Source organism: Arctopsyche grandis, chromosome 7 (genome assembly GCF_051622035.1).
Source record: "Arctopsyche grandis isolate Sample6627 chromosome 7, ASM5162203v2, whole genome shotgun sequence".
NCBI lineage: Eukaryota > Metazoa > Arthropoda > Insecta > Trichoptera > Hydropsychidae > Arctopsyche > Arctopsyche grandis.
In genome coordinates this window covers 24136161-24152413 of record NC_135361.1, presented here as the reverse complement: position 1 = coordinate 24152413, position 16253 = coordinate 24136161, and the positions used below count along the sequence as shown (strand labels likewise).

Here is a 16253-nt window from a genome sequence, read left to right as displayed (position 1 = left end):
TTGTTTTTTTCGAATTTATGGATTTTTTTAATCAAATATTATATACAATATAATCATCGAAAGTTAAGCCTATGAAATTTTGTATGAGAATTGTTAAATTTTTATGTTTTGAAAACGAAATATAATTTTCGAGTATTCCATGACGAAATATCTTTACAAAGGGAAGCTTTTATCAATTTTCATCCTCTCTCCCTTGATGTGGTGGAATAATTATCCTTTAAATACTTTGCATAAATACAGCATCCCATTTTAAATTGTTAACCGGAAGTAACCATAATGAAATTATTTACTTTATTTTCAAATATATATACAGTATATTTAATTTAAAACTATTGCTTTTGCGGAACCGAGCAATTAAACAAGGGTTTAATAAAATAAAATCATAAAAAGTAATCAAAACCTTTTAGCGACTAATTTTTCCATGATTATACTTTGGAAAGTCTTGCCCAATTAAGAAGAAAATTCTCAGAATTGAGTCGTAACTTACACCGATGTTCACTTAGTACTTTTTTCGATTTTGATCGTTTTAAAATCGTATAATATTTAATATTAAAAAAAAAGTATTTAATATAATTTGGCCTTAATGCATGTTTATAACAATTACATATGTACATACATATGTATATGTGTATGAAATATATACGTTTATTGTATATATTTACTCACTCAAAGGTTAATACAATTAAAACGGTCTTGTATTAAATCTTGATTGTTTATGTAAGCACGGCTCGCAAACTAAATAGTGTGTCTATGATTAAATCACTAATTTGCGGCACGCTGGAAATTAATTTATGAAAGTTTTGTGCGTATGGTATACTCAGGGCCGTGCGATGCTATATTACATTGATCATAGTTGATATCATTATTTTATGTTTTCAAAATAAAAATGGTATTCATACATTTTGTGCAGCTTTTCACAATCGAAGTTTAGAAAAAATATTTTGGGGGTGGCATTTTGAAGACTTGCATCATACTGTGAAAATCTACCGCATGGCTCTGAGTATATACAAGTGTTATAATAAATTTATGTCATGTAATTTTTTTTTTTTTTTATTTCATTTGATTCCGTTTAGGTCTCGCAGGGATGTTTTGTATTTGCAGCTGGTTCTTAAATGCTTGATGCACAGATATAGTATGTCCATTTTTGAATTTGTATCGAATTTTAAGTTTGTGGATGCTGGAATAATTCAGATTTTCCTTTAAAGGTAATTTATGTATACCACATAAATTACACTGTTCGACACGAAAAATGGTTCAGAGATGAGATATGACTTTTCTTATAGATCTATGCCCAATGAATACGAATGTGGTAATAAAAAATGTTAGATTCGGAGATATATGTGTTTTTTAAATCGCGCGTGATGTTCGGTTGTAATATCTTGGTGATGTTCGGTCGATGTCTCAAAATCTGTCAATTTCCTGTGAATATTGGAATCTATATTTCGTTTATTTTATCCAGGTAAGCCAGTTATCAATATAATTTTTGTTATTAATCCATAAGAATAGTCGAAATATGATTTTTTTACAAAACAATTTAATATATTATCCCTATTAATTCAATTCAGATTCGTGTAAATAGGAGTAAATACTAGTACGAGCTTTTAGCTCGCAATTTTAACGATTTAAAATTCAGCACACTTCCAATTAACCCTATTAAACGAAAACAAAAAATAGTATGGCCAGAACACTATCCCAATAAACATCTTTCAATAGAAAATACTCAATATGAAAGTCATATCTTGTCTCTGAACCAAAAAAAATCGTCATTTGTCGAACAGTGTTATTAAAAGAAACAATAGAAAAAGTGTGGTATAAAGACTTCCCTATCAAAATTTTAAAAATATTAGTAGATTATATGCCTAGCCGAATGAAAACAGTTATAAAATATGTTTTACAAGTTGTAGGTAATAATATGCGACTGTAATAAGATCAAAAATGAATATGCAAGCTCATGCTTTCATTCCTAATTTAATTTAACCGAGAAGACGATGTATTGTCGTAAAATCTGCTTGCCATTAAAATTGTCCCAATTTATTTTTGTAACCTTTTTTTTAAGTTTTCTGTTGAAAGAATGCACTATCGTATAATCTACCATTTTAATGACTTTTAAAATGGCGTTGTTTTGATGTAAAAGCACCGAAATTTCACGCAACGTCACGCTTTGCTTTAGCGTTCCGTTTTACGTGGGCACGATTGTAATTCTCGAAATGAAGAAAAATGGACTTACGCCACTTTTAAATATAACTACTCATAAAACTAGAGCGTATGTAATAAAAAGCATTCTTCTTCCAGACTCTATAAATGATTGCAGAAGTAGTGATTGGATTTAATCTCACCACTTGAAAAAAAAAAGTTTTTTTAACTAAATTAAATTTTATACAATGAACGTTGCTAAAGTCCAATGCTCTCAAATAAGTTTGGACCGTTGTATACTTGGCATAACGAGGAAATACAGGAGATGGGATACATGGGTGAGAAGTTTGACAAGAGCAGTGGATATAGTGGATAGAGTGAAGAGATTAAAATGGCAATGGGCGGGCTACATGGCTAGAAAAATGGACGAAAAGTGGACAAAATAAGTACTAGAATGGTACCCGAGAGAATGCAAAAGGAAGACTGCAGGGAAGATGGATAGATGAAATAGGAAATGGTTTGGAGTGAGATGGATGATAGTTACGCAAAATAAATTATTGAAAAACGATTGAAAGCGTGTTGGAGAGGCCTTCATCCAGCAGTGGGTGGTGAATTGCTGTAGAAGGTGATGACATAGCATACATTGATTATGTAAGGTGAAATCTAGGGACGTATAAATATAATAGATTGTATGACTAATCTGTGATAGTTGTTTTTAGATTTTTTATATATGATGTAATAAAAAAAATAGTTTGATTTTTCCGGTCGCCATTAGAATATTACCCAGAAAAGTTATTACTATGTATATTATTATAACAAAATTATATTTAAAATACTCATACAATAGAAAATTTAGTTTGTACTGGAACTTCGTTCTGCAAAAAGTCAGTTTTGAAAAGAAAACGCTTCCGAGGTTATTTAGCAATGAAATATGTTCTTTGTTTCGACGATATATCAGAGCAAGGTAAATGCACGAACGGAAAATCGTATGAAATTCTAGATAATCCCGCGAAACTCGCTTCGATACGAGGTGGCTGAAAGCGGAAGAATCTTCAGGATTTCCTCGCGATGGCAATGGGGTCGGTTTGCTCGGTAAACTGTAACCGTATTTTCACATAAATCATAGCCGAGATAAGTTCAGTGAGTAATAAGTAAACAAGGTGGGACAGCGGGTTGGGGGATGAAGGTAGAAGGACTAGATGTATAAAACGGAACGGGGCGGAATGTGACATTTGAAAATCGGTCACATAAATCACATCGATTAAAAATGTATTATAATATTTCGTATAGTGAGAATTAATCATTGCGAATATAAAATGAATAATGTATATCCTGAGGATGGCTAAAGCTTTCAATATAAATCACGATTTATAATGCATTTGTTTAAATGGGTCATTTATATTTCAAATTTAAATTAATATCTATTCATTATACGCTGGACGAACTTCTTGAACTTTTTCCATTAACCGAGTACAAGAGTCATGTAAAATTCAACTTTATGATAAGATATCCAAATCGATTGTAAAAGTTTAGCGGTATCCCTTGGGAATGTCTTACAAGTATATACACATAATAATAAATTATACGACTCATCTTTTATGAATACAAGTGTATCATCATCATCACCATTTTCAGTCGATCGCCAACTGGGGGATGGACGTCTTTCCATTCATCTCTAATCTCTGATCTTTTTACTTTATCTAATAAATGTACATATATGTAACAATAGATGAAGTTTTGTGATCATGCGAAAATTCGAACTCGATATTTTGATTGATACGAACTCAGAATCGATCACTGATCACGTTTTCATGCTCTAGAAAAATTGTGTGTGTGTGTGTGTGTCTGTGTATTTTGGGGAATTTTTGAACACCGTTAATTCTATCGAATTGAAACTTAGTATCGGTTTCTGAAATGCTAATCGATACGATGTAATTTTTTTTTTCAAATTTTTAAGTTGACCGGAAATGAGACCTCCCCTTATAAGTATCCTCTTTTATAAGTTTTTTTGATTAAATTATCTCCCAAACCGCTCAACGGATCAGACTGTTATTTACATGTAATAGAAATAATATATTCTATACAGTAATATTTTTTAAATATTTTGCCACAACCGGAAGTAGTACTTTTACTCTAAATAATTGAGGTTTTTTTTATATTTTTCTCAAAAACCTTAAATTAAAAAACTAAAATTTCTAAAATACTATCTAGAAATATAAGCTTATTACCAAGTTATATCTTAAATTTGGAAAAATATCCAAATCTGACCAGAATTACTAAATACATTAATACTTCCGAATAAATTATTTTCAATCGAGGTCAATCCAGCGCTTGAACTCGGTGGTTAAAATTAACACAACGAGATGTACTGCTGGCTGTAAAAAATTGAGTTGATGATTAGTCACATAAATTTCAGTATTATATGCGAAATAACATAAATTTAATTTGCATATCTACATATATGTATGTTCACATATCAAATATGAAACCAGGCAATATAATACATATATACTTTTTGGATTATAAATTGCATTGAAAACTGAAACCATAACAGTACTTATTCGTAGTGCATTTTTGTCATTAATGTCTCAAAATTTTTTTTTTCATTTCCAGATTTCCTCACATTGAAGAGTCTCGCATGTTGCTCTCGCTGAAATGAAGTGCCACTCGATTCCACCGACGAGATGAGACTCGAGCAAAGTTGCCAAGCATGAAACACGATGCTGGAGGGTCCGAGGTACGTGGCCGGCTCATGCGTCTTCATCATCATGGTCATGTCAAACCTGGAGATGACCACCACGACGAGACAAGAGCGCACATCGGCGCTGTACCGCGGAGACTTCATCATCGGAGCACTCTACTCGATCCATCATCAGCCGCAGAAGAAGTCGGGGACGACACCGCACTTTCTGGAGTGCGGGGACATCAGGGAGATATACGGCATCCAGAGGACCGAGGTCACGTTCCAGACGCTCGATAAGATAAACAAAGATCCAGACCTGCTGCCGAACATAACCCTGGGTGCGGAGATCAGGGATTCGTGTTGGTACGCGCCAGTGGCTCTCCAGCAGACCATAGAACTCATCAGGGATTCTATCACCCCGGTCACGCATCCAACCACCACGTGCCCCACCGACGAAGTCACAGAGGTTATCTCAACTCTGCTTTAATTTAATTTGTAATTATAATATTCACTAGAGATATGCGAAAGGTTGGCGCAATGTATATGTATAATAGAGTTTTGGGTCCTGCTTATAGCTCACCATACTGTAGCTATGTACATATATTTGTCAACACAAAAGGTAAGGTGATAATAAGCGATTATAGAATGGATGTCTTCAGCACTGGTTGCTTTTTTATTATTATTAGTGACCTTTTTATACTACACTTATACCTCACTTTACGGAGCCTTATTGCCAAATAATTATAAAAAATCTAAATATTCCCTTTAAAGAAAAAAGTATATACATATTCATATACATAAATACACTGGTTATATTATATTAAATATTATTTTTCAAAACAAAATATAATATATACTAAATTGAAACATTACTTCATATCGTGTAATTCTTGTGCATGAAAATTGCAAGTTTATTAATGTCTGGTTGCAATGTTGTTATCGATCTTCTATTGATAATATCAACACAGTTACGAGATTTTGAGAATAGATGAAGAAGTGGTTCGAAAATCAATCATTTCGATGCCCTAAACAAAATCCAATTAACTACTAAGATATTGGAATTAATAAAAAGCTTAATTAACTCGACCATATTCAGATTTAACGAGATAACACGTAGGAAATGCAATGAATTATTAACTAGCCCCCTCCCAAAGCTGTCGAAATGTATTCGCTAGAAATTATTTTTATTTAGTATAATTATTTATATAATTTTATACTGACTGGCTCTTCTAGAGTGTGCTTTTTCTCCCCAAAAGTTGATTTTTGGTATGTTTCTTCCATAAAATGACCTGTAGCTCCAAGTGGACCATATGGTGCCATATGCTCCAAGTGGACCCCGGTGGCCCAGTTGAGAAAAGCTGCTCTAGTTGATATGAATGAAAGGATTACAATCAGCATAATTCTTGTACGTCAATAATAAATATGTATGTTCATCAAAGAAAATATCAAATATTAAGATTCAATTAATCTAAGAAGAGCTTTCGGGAGACATCAACATAAAACAGAATAGATTCATACGGAATGCACATTTACAATATATGATTTATTTAATAATAATATTTACATTTACATATGCATGTATTTCATAAACTTAGGTATGGACGAATTGTATACATAACGCTTTCTAAATAGGAGTCCTTATCAGTAAAATCAATCTTTTAACACAGGTAGTCCAAGTTGCGAAATGTCAATTTCAGGCTCGGTTACCTGAAAGGTTTGCATTTTTTTTTCGAAATAGATGCAGGTAAGGCATATATATCAGGTCTAAATTGAGGATACCGGAGTGCTATATACATACCTGATTTTTTAACAGCTAAAAAGTGTAGGAAGCCAGTATGTACACCTGGGTATACGTAAAATAAATTACTGTGTATATTCATTTATATTCATTTCATTATGTGTTTGAATATATAATTTTGGTTACAATTAACACGTTCATTATATTTACCTTAATCGAATCCAATACGTAGTAGGTTTGGCTATGTCAAAGTTCATAGTTCAATAGGACATACTATTGATGAAATTTATTAATATTAGTTATACATTCATACTAACAGAATATTTATATCAAACTCAAAAGAGAAAATTACTCTGTATTTTTTTTTTTTCAATCAAACATGTACTCTCGCCTTTACAGATCGTTCCAAAGCAACGAGTGTATTAATACAAATACAATACAATAATAGTGGAGACATCTATGTAGACATTTTTTCAGCATTTTATTATAGAAATTAGCGAACCTCAAGGGTATTAGTCACATCACGATCGCCCAAAAGACAATTTTTGCCGTGAAAATCGCGAATACGGAATATTTGGCACTCGAGTTCTTGTTAGTATGATGGACTTTTCAGCTGCTAGATGTTCCGTTATAAAGATTTTAGCGACTTTTGGGCGAGCGTTTTGCGACCAATAATCACTGAACCAACGTCAAGACGTTGAATAACTTGAGATTAGCAATAGAGGAAGGAGAAACCAATTTACAGGAATCGTTTCAATGAAAATCAGAAAAATTGGCAAACTCTGATAGGAAACGATCGACCTTAAGTTACAAGCCAAGGTCTGGCCAACAGCTACTAGTGGGAATCTAACCGTGACCACTCATATGAAAGCATAATATGCTAACCAATAGTCAACGCTGCTGGTGTATCTTTTTTACTCAAAATCCTTGTCAACGCAGATAAATTTTTCATTGTTATTTATCGTTTAAAATTAGTATGATCAAAGAAGTCGGGCAGCATCTTAACCTTTCTCTGTTGATTTTATTTTTCTTCGGGAATGATCCGCATACATTCATAAATAATTAAATATATAGCTTGCCAAAAAATACTCAGTTTGATATTACTTAATACATATGAATTGGCATTGAATTATTCTGATAGTATTTGCATTGAATATTCGATAAAGCTATATATTCTATGAAAAAAATACACTAATAGTTTTTATGAGAAACAAAGATTTTTCATACAGTGCATATAAATATGTATACATACATATACAAAAGTTACTAGCTATTTATATTCAAACAGCTATTTTTCTGTATATATGTACATATATTCACCTCATTAGAAATTATTAGTGAAAAAGTACTTTTCATATTATGTACATATTATATGTATGGCTTTTATATCACGCGAATTCCAGCAAAAATATAAGTGTTGGACTTTGAATTTGCACTGTTATAAATGCTTCGAAATATTGCTAAAAGGTTTACATTATGAACGGCTAAAATTTACGAGGCATCATACATATGTACATATATTATTTTATTTTAATTTATACAGGTAACCACAATGCGCATTCTTGATCAGAAGCATTGTATTATACATTTGATAAATGTATTATAATATAAGTGATATAAGTATTATTAAGTATCATACAAAGTAAATAAATACATATCAATTAATATCCACGGAGACATCTATAGTCAAATTTGTAAATTTGCAGAATTTTTAAATTTTAATTCAACAAAGGAGATGTTTTCAACAGAGGTGTTCAAATATACAATGCCCTTCCTGAAAGCATTAGAGGTACTAGTAACATTGGTGCTTTCTCGAGGATGGATACCTCTGTGGAAGATGACGTAATTATACATACATATATGTATGTAGGTTAATTAAAATGCTATGTTTGGAATTATATTATATTATTTTAGGGTTACTAATTATAGTTTTGTTAATTTTGCTAACTATATTATATGTATTATAATTGTTAGTTTTAGTTTAAAATTGTTAATTGTGAAATAATTCATTAGCAATTTGCTATTTGATAATAAATTCGAGATTGCTGAAAACTGGAGGTTTGCGAGAAATTGGTTAATGTTGCCGATTTGTTGGAATCGTTTCAATGAAAATCAGATAAATCGGAAAACTCTGATGGGAAACGTTCGACCTGGAGTCACAAATCCAAGGTCTGGACAGCAGAAACCAGTAGGATTTGAACCCGTGATAACTTTGTTCAAACTGTTATATACTAACCTATAGTACATACATATATTCTTAGTTATGAAATACAAAAATATTATGGACACTGTTACCGTTTGAAATTCGGCAATTAGAAGTTCAAACAAAGAAAAACGTCTCCGTTGAATTTTCAGTGTTTCGAAAGTGCAAAATAAATAGAGCTAAAATTACGCTCAACTTTGATAAATATTAAACTTCCATGAAGCTACAGATTCAGATAATCGACTCGCTAGGTAAATTTTATACTGTATTCGTCTATCTATATACATACATATGTACATACATATATGTACATATGTATGTAAGTTCTCGCGTAGCTACTTTTGTGTGACGAAATTAAAGAAATTCTACTGAAAGGATTTTTTACATTGAAAAAAATTTTCTTTTTAACGATCGATAAATTATGCAAATCTTAAGGTGACGACAGGGAACGATAAATCAGGATTAGAGTATAAGGGTTTCACTTTGGTTTTCTTCTCGAATGATGGACCATTTCTTCTTTGAATCGTTCGCATTTCATATTTTTTTTAAATAATGTAAGTTTATATATAATATAATATTTTTACAGTATTAATTTAAAAAAACGCAGTCATATATGTATGTATGTATATACATAGTATGAACAAAAGTCCACTTTCCTTCATTTCAAGAAATATTTCACAAAAATTAAAATATAATGATTTGCGTTTAACAATATTTAAAAATACTGGTGACCTGTAATACGTTTATTCTGCTTTTCTGAGATTCGGGACATATCGAATCAAAAGAAGTGATTAAAATATGTGAATTAAGTCGAGCAGAAATTAAAAACTCTGAACGTATCGAATTAACATAAGTGAATTTGTGAATTAAATTAAACAGAAATAGTGATTTTGGAACTGAAAATTGGACTTCCACCACATTCAAATATAACGGATCATATAACAAAAGGAACGTGATTTGGTTAAGTTCTAAAAGATCACCGATTTCAATTTTGAACATTTACAACTTGTTAACGTAGTTTAATTAGGCCGAAGGATAAACAGAATAATTGTTTTTTGGGGTCCTTTCCCTTTCGGTCAAATATTAATTATTTCCGTTCAAACAATGTTCCGAAGCTCGCAGTATAAATGCAAATTAGAACAATAAGAAATAAATTTAATAATATTATAAAACAATCCAATCGTATAATCCCATTTAAAGTTCGACTTTTGTCTGTGGATGTTTGCGGGGTGATTTAGCGGATTTATTGTAAAAAAAGCGTTTCGCTGTTGAGGAATCCCCTAACAAAAAAGGGTATTCATTTAAATGGTAATAAATGAAGCCAATCTTTACACACACTCCTTTGGGAAATTGGGATTGTGAAAAACGAAGACAGTTTTTATATTGAGATAAACTTATTCGCCCGAACTCGCATGGGAGCAAAAGATAATTCAACATGTGATCCGTTTTGAATGTCTCTTTGCCCAAGGATGATAAATTTTAAGACTCAAATAAATTCCACATATGCATATAAACCTAAAGTAAATATGATTATTTCGCAAATGTATATTAAAGTTTGACAAAATTTATCGTTTGATCCGATACAATTTTCATTGAACCGTGTCGGACACAATGAATCAATTCTAAATAATTTCGTATACCCTTTTAATATGTTATATATTTCTTTGTAGACAGAATTTTCCGGTTGTGTACAGGAATGTATTTCATTGATGTATTACTGGGGTACCGTATAATAATTTCTAAGAGTAGTAAGAATAACTATTGGAAAAAATCTTTCGGGGAGCTTACGCGTTCGACGAGCACGTCAGGTGAATATTTTTATTTGCATCCCACAATTTGCATATTCAATGAATAATTTAATATTAAAAAGGTACAGCATAGCCTGCGTATTGAAACTGTTTTCCAGTACGAGTTGTATTTACGTAAGATATCGACTATTAATATTATATCGAAAGAAAATGAATCAACAAGAACAGTAAGAATACACTCAAAAGTACGACACAGCACGCTTGGGTAGACTTTGACAGGCGTGTATTCATGTAATTGTTAGTTTGTACGATCTTATTACATATTTCGACACGTTTTTCCTACATTACTAAGCCAGCAGTATGGCTTAATGGTAGCGTGTATGTTTAGCACCAAGTGATCAGTGGGTTTGATCCGCCATACTGCTGGTTAGATTTGGGGGTATTTGTGACTCCAAATCGATCGTTTCTTATCAGAGTTTGCCAATTTTATCTAATCATTGTTCAAACGGTTCCTCAAAATTGACAAAAAATCATCTTTCCTATTGTCACAAATCTTCTGTATTTATTGTGTGTATAATTTTTACCGTTCTCCGTGACGAGACAGAATGTTAAATTACAGAAAACGCAAATATCGGAAGGCAAAGATCGAAAATCGAAAGATCTTAAGTCGAAAGATCAAAAGAAAATGGTGCATGGTAAACGGTACATACTCACGTACATACTCACTTAATTTGCGCGAGCAGGATACAACAGGAACATGCTTTTCCTCCCGTATTCTGCGCGCGCACATTAATACGGGAGGAAAAGCCTGTTCCTTTTGTTCCTGTTGTATCCTGCTCGCGCAAATTAAGTGAGTATGTACCGTTTACCATGCACCATTTTTTTTTTTTGATCTTTCGACTTAAGATCTTTTGATTTTCGATCTTTGCCTTCTGATATTTGTGTTTTCTGTAATTTAACATTCTGTCTCGTCACGTAGACCCAATTTTTACATATCCTACATAAACCGAATTCAGATATTTGTGACATAGCGGATAGGATGGTTTTTGCTAAATTTAATGGAGGAAGCGTTTCCACAATGAAATCAGATAAATTGGCAAATTCTGATAGGAAACGATCGACTTTGAGTAACAAATATCCAAGTCAGACCACTAGCATTAAAGATTAGTACGAGATCGAAGCCGGTAACCTCTCGATGCTAAACATAAATGCAACCGCCGAGCCATACTGCTGGCTAATATGAATGTGAACTAATTAAAATATACATATTACTGATGTAATAATAAGATACGATCCCTGATGTCCCGTTATAAACGAGTACGACTGTTATAAACAGATCGAAGCTTACCCTAATTTTTTTTTTGATATGGATTACAAATTGCACGCATCTGTACATGTACTAGATATGGTTATAAAAGTTATTGTGGACTTTGGGTGTGGTCTGTAATAATTATTCTGATGAGTTTTTACCGTTGTTGATTCAATAAATGAAATCGACTCACTCTCCAGGTAAACACCGTACGGCCAAAACAACTATCGTTTCAATTAGCCCACAGTTAGAGCTCGCGATTCGAATTGATTAACTTTTATTTTCAACATTAATCTAATTTTCACAACATTGCGACAGTGTGGCGAGATCAAAAAAGAAAAAGTTGGTGTGTTGTATGTTGATGGAGGGTTTTTCCGTGTGCAGGTTTTGTGTAAACCGCCGTTCTCTTTAGGGCCCTTCACGTCACCGCACTCGTGCGGCTGGTAGAAAGGACCTAGAAAGAATCTGGAGCGCACACGAAAGCCTTCTCTAATCTTGTATCTGCAAGAAACCCCCCAGATTTATGATAAAAATCGCACCTCGCGGATTTTCCGCACATACTCGTACGACCGTGTACATTACATATTTCATTTTCGCGCCAAACGTTTGCGACGATGCCTATTATCGCCTCGAAATCCAATTCGCACACGATTTGTTTGAATATATACATTACAATATACAATCGAAGAATTGTAAAACGTAGTTTATGTATACTAGCTGAAGTGTATCAACGTAGAACTATCTACATATGTATGTATCAGTGGCGTGCGGTCACTCTTTAACCAGAGGATACTGTCCAAAACACGATCAGTTTATTTTTTACTAACCTCTTCTTACTTTCACTTTGGGTTCTTATCCAATCGTTTTCAAACTTTGTCATTTCTTAAATTTTATTTTATTCTTCCAAACACTGTCATATTTATATTTATTAAAATGTCTTTGATATGTTTTCGTTTTCGAATAAATATTCAATATTGGTGTGGTTTTTGGGCTCTTAACAATAATCTCTTTTTCATTATGTGGTAGAGACGCAAATGTCCTTTTTAGTACATTTTTAATTAAAGAATACCAATTATTATTAACAATGGCGATAAATCCACTTGCATTGTTACTTTGGCTATTTATATTTGGGGCCATAATAAATAATAATTTAGGACGTAATAAATTACAATAAAATAATAAAAGTAAATAACTTAGGACGTAACGTACGAAATATCAATCAACGAATCAAGCGAAAGTCCATACATAAAAAGTGAATCAAGTCCATACATTTGTAAATTTCTCTCTTTGCTCTTTTTAGCTCTTTTTCCTATTATGCTATATATTAACATTAGAATAATATAATACTATGATTACTAACCAAATTAAATTAAATTGTAAAATAGAAAATGATCAGTAGATCAGTAGCTATTAAAATAGATATAAGATGTATTGTGAACATAATTTCGAAATAATAAAAATAAAAAAAATCAAGTCCATACATACGCAAAAGGAGATTTTGCTTCCAGAGCAAGTGTCGCGCGAGCGAGACGAGTGTAGAGTCGTCTCACTCATGCGTATACGCAATAGTGACAGCTCACTTGTGCGCATGCGCAAAAGATTTGTAGAGAACTTCAGCATCCATGGTAATACAAGCTTGATGGGAAACAAGCACCAGCAGCGGAACTCTAGTATGACTCGAACCAGTGACCACTCGAAAGCATAATATGCTAGTCCACGGCGCTGGTTATATCTGATTCATTTTCGACCGAAAGTATTGACTGGAGAGTGGCACAATCATTTTCTAGTGTATTGTCATCTATATCCTTGAGTTTTAAAATGTCAAATAATAAAACTAATTGTTATGGGTTTCCAGAAGTGTAAATTGTTTATCAAGAGAATTAAGAGTAATGTCCAGAATATAAATATATATATATATATATATATATATATATATATATATATATATATATATATATATATATACATAGATATATATAGATACATATATTAGAGAGTCTAAGCACACCTTTACAAAACTCGAAATCTTGAGTGGTTTCATCGACAGTTTCTTCAAAGTCGAATTGCATTTTGATTTCGCTGGTTATGCCGTCCCATTGCTGTCCCACTGTATAATAACACAGCACGGCCCTTTACATATGTATTTACATACCTCCTTTATTTATTTATTTTTATGACATTTTATACCAGGAAGGCCTTACAGGTAAACCCCAATGCGCCTTCCTGGCCAATTACAAACAATACAGCATTTTTAATTTACAAGTCGCTGAATTACGAGACACTAAAAACTCGCAAATTAACGAGACATCTATGAATTGTACATAAATTTTATTGTACATTAATCATACTCAAATAGTGGTGACATAGTAGGTAGGAAGGATTTTTAGCCAATTTTCAATCGGGAACCGTTTCAACAATCAAACCAGAGAAAATTGGCAAACTCTGATAAGGAACCGATCGACCTGTAGTCACAAATATCCAGGTCTGAACAGCAGCACTATAGATATACTCAGAAAAATTATTTTCAATCGGAGTCACCTCATGGGATCGAACCCGGCGCCTCTCGACGCTAAGAATAAGCTTAACGACCAAACTATGCTGCTGGCATAATATGTATGTATTTCATATGTTCGTTTAAGCATAGGATTTCTTGTTAGTATGAAAATATTACATAGTATGAATAGGTGACCAGGTCTTTACAAACTATCATTCGTTCTCTTTTCAACGATATACATCTTATGTAATTTTGGATTAATAGCGATTTGAAAGACGACACATATCGAATTTATCGCTACATGTACATATGTTTGTAATCTCGCGAATCGATTTAGTTCTACGTCAATAAATAAGACAAAGTGTTGTGACACTGTTCGTATATGTATAGGTACATATTCTGCGTGATGAAAAGTTGACTTTCGTTTGTTCCATTCGAGCGAAACTTCAATATTTCACGAACGAATGTTATAGACTGGAGCCATCGGCCAAATTGAGACCCTTCTCACGATATGCAACCAACACATCCGAAAAGTGACGCCAAATTGAAAAAAAAATGGAGTAGCCTTCACCCTCATTTGTATCCTCCGCTTTATGGGTACACAAAACAACGAAGACCAGTTTCATTCTAAATTGAAATTTTGACCTTTCTTAAAACAAAGAAAAAAAACTGAATACAATCCATATATGTATGTATTTATTTGCATGGCCGAAAAAAATCTTTTGGAATATGTTGGATATACATACATATGTATAACAATTTTGCAATGGTTGCTGTGCTACAAGGGACTCGTTTATTTCGTACAAAATGAAACGATAATAGAGATAAACTTTTAAAAAATCGGTTTTGTAGTATACACACATGTGAGGTTTGTGTAAACATTTTAATATTTGTTCTAATTAAAAATACATGTTTATTATATTATATTAACTGAGCCGTTATATTTGAAAGTGGCGGAAGTTCAATTTTCAGTTTCAAAAACACTATTTCTGTTTGACTGAATTCACAAATTGCTATCACTTCATTTAATCCGTTAAGTCCAGAATCTCGATATATATTATGAAAAAGCAGAATAAACTTATTTTAAATATAGCAGAATAAACTTATTTTAAATATTTAAATATAGCGGAATAAACTTATTTTTAATTTTTTAATATGGCCACCAGTATTTTTAAATATTGTTAAAAGCAAAACATTATATTTAATACTAGCGGCTTTACCCGGCTTCGCTCGGTATTTGTAATATTAATAAACCGCTTAAACATGACTAATCAAATAGTAAACAATTTATTTGAACACTCATTTGTTTTTTTTATTAAATTGACTGTCACGAACAAACAAACATATTTACTGTCTCTTTCGAAACTATATGTACACCAGAATCCGGCGCTTGCGCCCCCAGCGGTGCCTGCGCCCTCGGTGCCTTCGCCCCCAAGGACTTCGAATCCTTTGAATCGAAAAAAATCGAATCGGCGCCTATGAATCGAAAAAAAAAAATCGTACCAACGAACGAAGGTTACATACATATGTATATACAAAGTCTCTTTCGAAATTATATATTAATTTTTTCGAAGTCAATAAAAGTGGACTAATGCCACTTTCAAACATAGCGGCTCATAAAACGAAAGTAGTATTTTAATATAAATAATTAAAATATAATCATAATAATAAGTAGATAAAATTTAAATCATTTTTTTAATTTAACCGGCAATAACAGCTCAGTGATTGGTGTATAATGCAAACAACTGAGAGGTCACTGGTTCTATCCCTAACCGGGTGTCACTTGCCAGACCTTGAATATTTGTTTGTATAATTGTATGTGACTCCAGGTCAATCGTTTGCCATCAAAGTTTGCCAATTTATCTAATTTCATTGTTGAAACAGTTCCTACCAAATTTGCCAACTACCTGAAATTTGATTTCAAATTTATAATAATAATGTTATA

The 16253-nt window shown here is 32.4% G+C and overlaps 1 protein-coding gene across 2 annotated transcripts in view; it reads left to right on the top strand.

Moving 5' to 3' along the window:
* The window catches only part of LOC143914870 (metabotropic glutamate receptor 5-like), a 171936-nt gene that overhangs the window by 100378 nt on the left and 55305 nt on the right, over positions 1-16253 (top strand). For both annotated transcript variants that reach the window (XM_077435251.1, XM_077435250.1), the window contains exon 2: positions 4747-5282. In XM_077435251.1, coding sequence (XP_077291377.1) covers positions 4854-5282 — 429 coding nt within the window. In that variant the 5' untranslated portion in view covers positions 4747-4853. The remainder of the gene's footprint in view (positions 1-4746; positions 5283-16253) is intronic.